A 10,980-nucleotide genomic window follows, 5' to 3' on the forward strand; every position below is an offset into this window, starting at 1 on the left:
ACATTTGAGAAGGATCATATTGGTGACATAACCTCCTTTCTCCGCCCCATTCTGATGCATCCACTTGTAGACAAATACATCCGTGTACGTCTTCATTTTCCTGGTCTGACACCTTTCAGGACTCTATTGATAGATGTCTAATAGAGTAACAAAATAGAGTTTCCAGAGATGTCCTGCAGACATACGCGGTAGATGTATATTAGGTATCTGATAGACATCCTGTGCCTTGTGGGTAAGTGCTGTTTCATATTCTTGAAGTGCTTGTCAGACAGGTAAAATAAGCATAGAAACACAGAGTCAAAGTTGAAACTTTCTGAAACAGAAACCTTTTCTGACGTTTTTGGGAATGCCTCCACAGTCTTTGGTGCTCTCGGGAGTTTAGGAAGGGCATTCCGCTGCTGTGCAGCCGCAGCCTGAAATGCCCCGTCTCCCACGGTGCTTAATTAAGTCCTGGGGGGCACAAAGGCAGTGAGTTTCTGAGAATCTGAGCGGTCCGGCTGTTGCATGGGGTGTTGGGAGTTGTCTGATGTACTCTGGGGAACAGCCGCAGAGACGCGGAAAAGTCAGCAGACGAAGACCAGGTCCTCTGAGGCAGAGAGGAGCAGGAAGAACGAGGGTTTGAGTTTAGACCTGAAAGCAGGTCAGGGGTTTCAGACGATGTCCCACACAGGTTTCTGGGTCTCAACTAAAAACTCCTCATATTCCCAGGTTTCTTGTATTGTTCCACTCACTGAAAAAGACAGACTCGGCCACTGACTGTATAAAAGAAGCGGACTGAGTGAGTGTGATGTCATCCATAGAAAATGACTTACTTTCAGCTCCAACCAAATTAACTCAATTTAGTCAACATTTTTTGGGATACAAATGTGGCCATGTTGGATCTGGACGATGTCAGCAAGCAGTCCGAGTTGGTCTGAGTCACAGTTTCTATGACAACCACTCTCACATATTGGAAAGCCACACCCCTTCTACTGAGAGCATGCTCAGGAGTTTCTGTCAATCAAATTCTCCCACCGTTTGCTGTGAACCACTTACTCTTACTGAGACATCTGATTGGTCGGTTTATTGCGTAAAAAATTTGTGGTAAAGAAAAATATGAAAAAACAAAAAAGGATTAGTGAGATCACGGTGAAGAAAGTAACAGAACAAGAATGTTTGTTCTGACAAATATACACCTGTTTATTTCTCACTAGAAGGCTACAGAATTTCTACTTTTTGGGACCTGTGAGTACTTCCTGTTTGGAAGGTGAGGGGGGCGGAGTCACTCTGTCCAGTTTTTATGCACTGTCAATAGACAAGAGTTGGGGAAGATTTATAAACAAGCAGAATGGCTGATATAAAATGCTGCTTCAGGTGAACTTCAGTGGTTTTTGGAAAACAAAAATGCATATTTTATTGCAGAAAACAAACAAACAAAAAACATACAAATTAAGTCAAAAAAGGAAGTTTGAGATTCCAATTATAAACAATGTAAGAATTAAATGTTACAAGGCTGAAGGATTGGCCAGCTCTGGATCAAGAATGAAATAATAATAGTGGAGAAAAGTAATTGACTTCATTGACCTGTGATACTGTCAAATCCCATTCTTATTTTTTTACTTTTCATGAATAAATCTTTATCATTCAGTGAACTGTTGTTATCTCCCAAAATCTAAACACTTGCGCCTGCTTTTGAATTACTTTTATTTAGGGGTTAGCTGTTCATGAAGCGTGAACTCTTATTTTGAAAAAAGTTTTCCCTTTCATAACAGGAGCGGCATAAACCTTCACTTCCTCTCACTCCCAATCAAGAAATAAATAAACTCTTTTTGACAAACTACATATTTAATAGATTTTGTTTCCAGTACAAAGCCAGATTTCTACTTTGCATTTTATTAGTGAATCACTGAATGCTTTATTATGTTGTGCTTGTGTGTGTGTTTTAATAATTTTGCGAGTAATCATGTTTTTGATTTTTAAAATTGGAAAATATTATTATGCAAAGCACTTTGAATCACAAAAGAATATATCTATATATATAAACATTTGGTTTGATTTGATTTGCTATCTTAGTGTCATTTACTGTTTGCATCAGAGCTAAAAAGTCTGTATAATTTTGAGTACATCTAATTGAATTATCTAAATATATGTATTCCAATCAATATCATGACTGATTAAATCTTCTTTATAGATATATATTTCTATTGTTTGTCTTCCCTGGTTTTAGTTTTAGTCTTGATTACTTAAAATAAACTATTCCCATTCAAAGTTTAATTAGGATTTGAACCTTCAACCTGACAGCCAAATTTTTTTGTCATACACTGTTGACTTGATTTTGCTCTGTGTAGCTGGCTAGACTAATAAGAAAAATATGCACTATTCACTATGATATGAATTAATATTTCTTCAAATCTGAATTAAATTAATGAAAATGTGAACATTTATACGAATCACTTGTAGCATGGATTGGAATACATGCTGTCTGACATGCTTTTGCTATTTCCTCATACGGTCACCTGCAGGATGTGTGACAACGACCATGAAAGTAAAATGCAGAGATTTCAGACAGACTTTTTTGGCAGCCTCGGTTTTTGCATTGCCAGGTGGTTCAAGGGCTCTTGCTGTGAGTCTTTCAAACAGCCATGAGTGGTTGTCATCCAATTTTTCATCCTGCTGGTGATGCCGTCGTCATCAGCATTGGAATTAGTGGAATTGCAAATCAGTGCCATGTAGTGAGGGTGTGTCCTGTCAAAACTTGAAATGGATCGAGACAAGTGTATGGGCTAGATGAGTCACATGATACCTGAGTCATCCCACTTCCTGCTTTGTTTGCAGGAAATATTCAAACAGCTTAAAGCTAAGTTAGGCAACTGGGGATTCTGTTCAGCAACACAGATAATTAAAACGACAAATTGAAGATCCTCAAAAAGCAAATTTACATAAACTAAAGCATAAAAATATAAATTTGGTAGATTTTGGTTTATTTGAATTGATTTGTTTTACAAGAGGGCTCTTGTTTCTGATTATGAAGAATGTTTAGTCTGATCTCTAAAATGTGCCCATTTATGTTTTGTGGTCTTTGTCGCCCTCTTGTGGTAACTTTAGAAACTTCAGTTAAATTCTAAAGAAAGGCCAAATAATCCAAAAATATTTAATCCAATTCTGTAATTAGCATTTTGTTTGCTTGAAAAATCATTTAAAGAGAAAAAAGCATTTTTCTTACAATCCAAAACCACGAAGAACAGTTTTATTGAACTGTTTTTTTAAATTGCAATTAAGAAAAGTTAAATCTGAATATTAAAATAATAATTTAAAATAATATGCAATAATTTTAGTACTGGATTTCCACAGAGCTAAAGTTAAATGCAGTTTTTTTTTTATGTGATTTGATTTCAACAGTTTTATCCAGACATCTCTGTTGCATACCAATAGCAAAAATGTTGGACTATCCTGAGCTGTAGCAGGTGCAGCCTGAACAAAGGGAATAATTGACTGCATTCAGAAGAGTTCTCAGGAGTACGATTCTCTGCACGGTAAGAGTCATAATCGATGCATAATGTGCTTAGTTTGGCTACAGTTGCAGCACTACAAAGAGGAAAATGCTCAAATGGCTTTTACAGCTTATTCGACCTTCAAAACTGTTCCAGCACATCTGTCTGTGGGAATATCAAAGGCTACACGCTTTCCACTCCGGGCTGGAGCCGGTCCCAGGTTAGTTTAGCGACTTTGAGGTGCAAGAACACAATTTTACTTTGGAGAAAATGAATTTTCATGAACTTTAATTATTCATTTTCTTTATCGTTTTCATAGGATGGGGACGTGCTCAAATGAGAGCTAAGTATTAGTGAGGAAAAAGGCCATCACATCTTCTGATATGGTTCATGAGCAGAAAACTTAGCAGTCACAAATGTAGTTTATGAGACAAAAACATGATGAGACTTTTTTTTCAGTAGTAATGAATCAGAGAATAGGTGACACTTGGATTGACTGGTAAAAATTACAGCCCTGCAGGGGCGGAGCTACAGGAGGGTGAGGGAAAAAGGAGGATATATTCACTACAAGCTTCTTTGAGCGTTGAAAAAAAATAAATAAATGATTTATAATGTCCTTGCTCTGCCGCCATCTGCCACCATAGAAGAAAGTACAGAAGACAACTTTTTCATGAATGACTTCAAAAAGTTGACTGATTATGTTCATTATATTAATAATTTTATACACTTTTAGCAAACTTTATTTGCTCCTTTTATACAAGTAATCAATAAACAAATATATTACATAGAATAGCTCTGATGCTATACTGATTCCAAGGATGTTCATGCATGAATTTATTGTATTTTACTTAGCACAAAAGCAATGTTTTTTTTAGTAAATAGGAGTGTAAGAGACAAGAACACGAATTTGATTTGACAGCAAGGTATAAATAAAACTATAACAAAAGAAATTGTAACTTGAAATTTGGGAAGAAAAAATCTATAATTGTCTAAAAAAGAAGTATCTGAATTCATGCATTACTTAAAATATATATAAAAAAACGTTTTTAGAGTATGTTTCCATCTACATGTGTGCATTTGAACTCCTAATAAAATAATGTTTTACAGATAATTCTTCTTGTCTGTATATTTATTAAGTAATATAATGAGTAGTTTATGTTAAAAAAATTGTTGTTTTTTTTTTATATGTGTATGTATTCATTGATTCATTATGCTCAAAACAACTACTTCCTAATCATATGTTTCTGTTATTTGGAAACTGCCTTGGTTTGTGTTCCCCATCTGACCTGTAGGTGGCAGTGTTAGCGGCCCGAGCCTCCGCGCAGCCGCAGATCTCCGTAGAAGAAGAGCGGACACCTCAGCAGCAGGACGGCTGACGCTCGGCTATGGGGTAAGCGTGACCTTATATTTAGACCTGTGTTTCTAAAATACGCTAAAAAGAAAAACTGGTGTGATATTATCGACATGATATTAAAATTAATTCCGCTTTGGCGTTTAGTGCATAATGTCATGTTGTGGAAGCCGTCGCGCGCGCGCGCGCAGTTTTAGCTAATGGAGACTCCTTCAGACAGCCCGCCTACACAAAGCAGCATCTCTGCTGCTGCTCAATGTTAGCCTGTCATCTCCAAGCTGTCGTTCGATGCTGGAATTAGATTATCTTTACTTCCTTACGGAAAGATTGAGATTATTAATTAGAGACAATGCGATGCAATTACTAACAATTAGCTAACCAGATCAAAGGCTCCGACATAAATATCTGCTAATTATATTTTCATCCAGGAGGACTCTGTGTCTCTTCTTCTTCACTCGCCCCCTCCCTTTATGTGGAGACTGTTACATGATCAGCGGCTGTCCCACATTGAATCCAGCTTGAGGGGACACAGACAAACAAACCGGTGCTTCTGTTGTCTTTGGCCTGGATTCACTGCTTTCTTCCAGGCCAGCAGTGTTTTCATTGAAGGAGGTTAGCATGTGTGCAGGCTTTCCTAAAGGTCAGCTGGATCTCAAGGAGGAGGAATACCGGACTGACAGGAGGATGTGGAAATGCTGGATTTTGACAATATATTAAAGAGCTAAAGATGGAGGGCACACATAGGACATGTATAGAAAATTAAGCTCAAACTTGCATTTCTGAGTATTTTTTAATTCAAATTGTTGTGAATCAGGAGCAGATAAAAAAAGTCGTTTCAGAGAGAGCATACTTGTGACTTAGGAGATATGCTGACTTCCCTGCTCCGCTCCATTCGGATGCATCCACTTGTCATATAGATCCAATAACGTCTTTGTTTTCCTCATCCTGTACGGGTGGATTGCTCCAATATTGCTCACCATTTTTTGTTGCATAGTTAATGTTAGCTTGGGGGTGTGAGGGGTTGTAAAGGAACAGGATAGCATATAAACAAACGGGCGACGGGAAGTGTGGGAGGGCTTACAAAACACTTAGTCTTTGTTTCCACTGACCAGTACTGGTTAGAACAGTCTAGGCAATTCAAGTGAGCCTTTTTCACTCAAAGTTGGGGCCGTCACGGAGCATGCGGGGTATAGACTGATTACGTAGCTTTGTGTCACAGGACAGACCCTTTAGGATTTTGTGACTGCTTTTGTCAAAAGTTGCAATGTTTTTAATATATATATATATTTAGAAAAGCACCTAAAAATGAAAAGACTCCAAATTCTTCCTTTGTATTATCAATTAATGTGAAATGGTCCCAGATTTCCAGAGTCTCCATCTTTTTCTCATACTTGGTTCATGTTGTGCAGAGAAAAAAAGGCAAAGAGGACTAAAGAGAGTTAATAAAAATAGAGTACGGCTCCCGGGAAGAAGTCAGAAGGGAAACAGTCACTAAGCTGCGTCGTCATCCACAACTGTTGTCACGGTAGATTGATCAAAGCTGCGGTTAAAATGTAAGGTTGCAGGGCGCACAACAAATTGCAGGGTTTGCTTGAATTTGCATTAATAGTTGCGATTGCAACATTGCAAAATCCTGAAGGCTCTGATAGGTAGTGAGACCACAGTAAAAGCAAAGCAATCAACAACAACAATAGATCAGGTAATTTTTGGCTTTTGTTAGTTAGTTAGATATTTTACGTTTAATTTATTGATTGTCTCTAAATACGAACGTCTACGACACCTCTTGCTGGCACAATTTGCTTGACTGGCTATTGTTTTGGCTTGAGTGCCACAGTGTTCCCACAGCATCTTGCCACTTTCTTGACACCTTTTTTTTTTGTGGTCATAATGACCTTCCACCAACACTAATCGGTCTGTTCCATTTTTCAACCAACGGGGGCCCAAAACTGGTACAATTTGGTCCCAATTAATGGGTTCGTTTTATATTGGAAATGCTCACAAGACTGGAATGGACCGTAACGTGTCGCTCAGTGTAAACAAGGCTTAACAGTTCCATCCCACAATTCAAGGGTGAATTTGTAACAGACAGCTGCTTCTCTGCAGACACTAAACTCCAGAAAATGATGCAAGTTTTAATTTAGCTAAAAACAGCATCATCATAACTAAAAGATCCACTGGGAGCGCTTTTAAAATAGATCAAATAATGATCAGAGTGAGCCTTTAAAATTTCACTTGATTTAAAAAGGATTATTTGAATTGATGAATTTAAGTGGGATCAAATAAACAACTTAAAGAATAAAGGTAAAGAGCCAACAACTGACTAAAATATACAAGTTTATCTTAGATTTAATGATCTCCAGAGTTTTTTTTCCAGATTTGATCAACATGGATGTTATTCTCTTAAGAAGCTTTAGTAGAAAATTGAAGGTGTGGGTTCAGTTTTAGCAGATGGCTCCATAATGATCATAGAGACTCAGTTCCACAGAGGAGTTTGTGGATCAAGGCAAAGCAAACCCATATGGCTTCCCCAAGGCAAACATTATGGTCAATGTGTGCCAGACCACACAATTGTCTTTTTTATATATATACAGTATATATATATTTAAAACTGACAATACACCATGAGAGAGAAGGTCTTGAAAAATGAGGCTATTAGTGTTTTTTCTGCCCAATTTTTCTGATTTTTGTAGTTTGCTTCCAGATGGTTCAGAAATACCAGGTTTTATGCCAAATGTAATCTTACCTAAGGTAGAATCATAACAAAGTCAGAAAGATGTTGCAATAAATTAAAAAAAAATACTTTAAGAGAGATCATCATTATCCAAATGTTATCAAAATCCAAATGTTTGAGAAAGTTCTGTTTGATTTAGTGCTGCCACAAAATATTATTTTAATAGTCGACCAATCACCGATAAGTCGACTAATCAGGCCATACACAGAGTGGATGAAAAACACACATCTTAATCATCATTAGCATTAAAGTAACTGAAAACTAGATATATATAGCATTACCAGCGGTAATGCTAGGGTGAGTGCTGTAAGCCAGTTTTGGCCGCTGAGGATGCTAGTGCTGATAGCTGAAGATGCTAAAATTGATGGCTAAAAATGCTGAAGCTGATAGCCAGATAAAATATTAGCTAAATGCCTAATTAGCCCAAACAATGGAAAAAAGCCAAACAGCTAGCATGCAGCTGAAATATTAGCTAAACTCCGAAATAGCCTAAAAAAAAAAAGCTTAAATTAGCCAAAATAGCTAGCATGGTGCCTTTAATATGAACCTAAATCCAAAACAGCTTAAAAAACTTAAAAAAAAGCCTAAGTTAGCCAAAGCAACTAGCATGCATCTAAAATATTATCTGTACTCCAAAATAGACTAAAAAATCTTAATAAATGTCAAAAAAGTCCAAAAAGCTAGCAGAATGCCATTCTAACTTTCAACTTTACTACACTCTGACTCCATATAATATAAAGTAACAACTGATCGGCTATTAAATTAGTCATCAACTGTTTTAATAGTCGATTAGTCGAGTAATCGTGGCAGCTCTAGTTTGGATTAAGTTACTCATCATCTAAGAGCCCTGTTCTTTTTCCCATTTATTAATCCATTATTAGACAGGTATACATTTACAAACCTGTATTGATCGATGACAAATTCACTTTGATCTTTTGGCATCTTTGACTTTACTTTCGTCTTTCTCTCCTCCGACCACAGCGAGACCTTCCCTCAGTCAGTCCCTCCTGCTGCTGATTAGCTCCTCCTGCATCATGCTTGGATTCTACTCCAGGCTGGACTCCTCCTCCTCCTCCCCCCTGTTGGGGGTGGGCATCGGGGGAGACGGCGCCCGCGTGCCTCTAAGCCTCGCCGTGGAGGCGGAGAAAGCGCAGGCGCTCTTACAGACGTTCAGCTCCGCCTCCTTGCTGGCCTCAGCGGGACTCGGCATGTTCTGCGTGGTGGCGGACCACGCCCTCCAGCTGTCGGCGATCCAGCAACACCTGTGGCTTCGCGCCATCTTGGACAATGCCACGCACGGAATCGTGGGGCTGTGGTCGTGGGCGGTCGTGATTGGACTGCGGAAAAAGAGTGACTTGTACGAGGTACTGCTGGCCGGGCTGCTGGCGTCAATCATAGACCTGGACCACTTCTACATGGCCGGATCGCTGTCACTGAAGGTGAGATCTCCACGCCAGTCTGTCAGTCCTCTTCCTGTCCTTGTCTTTGTCTTTTATTATCAGCATAAACAACTACTCAGCCAGAAATCAGCTTTTTCAGCTCTATGAATGGGGCTTTAAAAGTGTTGTCATTGCCAAATTTTTGATAAATTAGAATAAACTCGTTTAATCTTTGTAAATGTAGTCAAAATCCGTCTCTTTGCTGCCCCCTATAGGTCAAAACTAGCCATTACATTTGACTTTCATGATTGATCAAACCATTTAAGTCCCATGTCGTGACTAAAATCATTTTATTTTAAACATTTAATAATCATTGGGTGTTAAAAACCAGCATAAAATCCCAAATCTCTAAAAATTGAACAAATAGAAATGTCTGTGTCTCCGCGCTCCCCCAGGCTGCCGTGTCGCTGCCCCAGCGTCCCCCCCTCCACTGCTCGTCCCTCATCCCCGTCATCTGCCTCACGCTCCGCCTCCTCATGTGGCTCGGCCGCCTCAAAGACGCCTGGTGCTCCCTGCCGTGGATGCTCTTCATCTCCATGGCCACGCACCACGTCCGGGACGGCGTGCGCCACGGCCTGTGGGTCTGCCCGTTCGGCAACACCGCCCCCATCCCCTACTGGCTGTACGTCAGCACCACAGCGACTCTTCCTCACCTGTGCTCAGTGCTCATGTACCTGACCGGAACCAGGGACGTGATCTCCACCAAGCACGGCGTGGCCATCGATGTCTAGATGTCACGGACGCTCGTCTGGTAGATCTCCACCGTTTAACCCTTTAACACCGCAGCTCCAAGGTTTATTTTCTTTGATTTACTGTCATTTTTCAACCGTTAACACGCCGCTTTTCTCCTTCAAACTCTACTGGAATGATCGTGTTAAAGGTTAAAAAGTCACAGTATGTTAACGCCTCAGGTGTTAAAGGGTTAAAACTAAAAAGTCTTAGTTGTTTAGATACTTGAAATCACTGGAGGGAAATCCCCAGCACTTAAAAACGAAGAGATTTTTTTATTGACGATGAAGACTATCACTGAAGTCTTTGGTTTCAGCCTCTGTTTGATAAAGGGACGTTCAATAGTGCCATTTTTTTTTTTGGTATTATTTCTTAATGTGTCAAAGTCGAGTTTTCAAGATTTCCACCAATCGCATCGCTCCGATTATCCAGCCTCATCCTGTCAAACACACAGGGAAAATGTCAACCAAAGGTCAACCGCAAACTGGAGGAAATCTCGTGCTTGATCTTTAATAAGATGTTTTATTTTTATTTTTAAATCACTGTTAATTCCATGGAATGATAGAGCCAATAAGAATCATCGGTAAAGCAAACGGCTACATTCACACTGGTCAAGCAGGGAGGGGCTTCTTCTTGTTTTCTACTGTTTACTAGCACATGTCTGTAACCTACAGTTGGAAGAGGTTTGGTGCGAAATGTTAAAAATCTTGGTTGGCGCTTTCATGAATGAAAACATCACTGCCAAATCAGAGTCCCTGATTGGTCAAAGTTTGAAAATAAAGCCCTAAAACGGTCTTGGACACAGCATTCTAAATGTCCAAATTCCACCCTAATCCCCAACTACTAAAGAACTTTAGTGTGGGACTATATAGTGCCCTAAATTTTAAAAGCAATTTGAACATCATGCTCACTATGTTTTTTTTTTATTTTTTTTATTTTTTTATGGCTATTATGACTTCACTGATTTTACCAAGTGAAAATTTCTAATCAATGTGAGTATTATTTATGAATCCACTGTGTTCTGATGATGAAAATGTGGATAATTATTACAAAAATGCTTTTTTTTTTCTTATAAATTGTTCAAACCCAATGCATTGTGATCCACATTCCTAACTTTAGTGAGAATTCTGGGTAATTTCTAGAGCATTCAACAATTGTAGATTTGTACAGCACTACAAACGGAACTATATAGTGAAGAATTCGGACGTTATTGGAGGGAGTCACTTGAACGTCGCTAACGCTCACCGCTCTGTAGCTCTA

General features: G+C 38.9%; 1 protein-coding gene across 1 annotated transcript; it reads left to right on the forward strand.

Annotated features, from left to right (window-relative positions):
* The first annotated feature begins 4,816 nt into the window (after window positions 1-4,816).
* On the forward strand, window positions 4,817-10,067 carry tmem267 (transmembrane protein 267). The gene is made up of 3 exons (XM_024299264.2): window positions 4,817-4,860; window positions 8,534-8,991; window positions 9,387-10,067. Exons 2-3 carry the CDS (start codon window positions 8,587-8,589, stop codon window positions 9,720-9,722), a joined length of 741 nt encoding a protein of 246 aa, XP_024155032.1. The 5' UTR covers window positions 4,817-4,860; window positions 8,534-8,586; the 3' UTR covers window positions 9,723-10,067.
* The last annotated feature ends 913 nt before the right edge of the window (window positions 10,068-10,980 follow it).

This window comes from Oryzias melastigma, linkage group LG12 (assembly GCF_002922805.2).
Source record: "Oryzias melastigma strain HK-1 linkage group LG12, ASM292280v2, whole genome shotgun sequence".
Lineage (NCBI taxonomy): Eukaryota > Metazoa > Chordata > Actinopteri > Beloniformes > Adrianichthyidae > Oryzias > Oryzias melastigma.

Excerpts from the sequence above, each read along its gene's own strand:
- tmem267 (XM_024299264.2), top strand. The coding sequence starts at position 8,587 with ATGCTTGGATTCTACTCCAGGCTGGACTCCTCCTCCTCCTCCCCCCTG. Across the intron at positions 8,992-9,386 it reads CCGGATCGCTGTCACTGAAG|GCTGCCGTGTCGCTGCCCCA; the intron begins GTGAGATCTCCA and ends GCGCTCCCCCAG.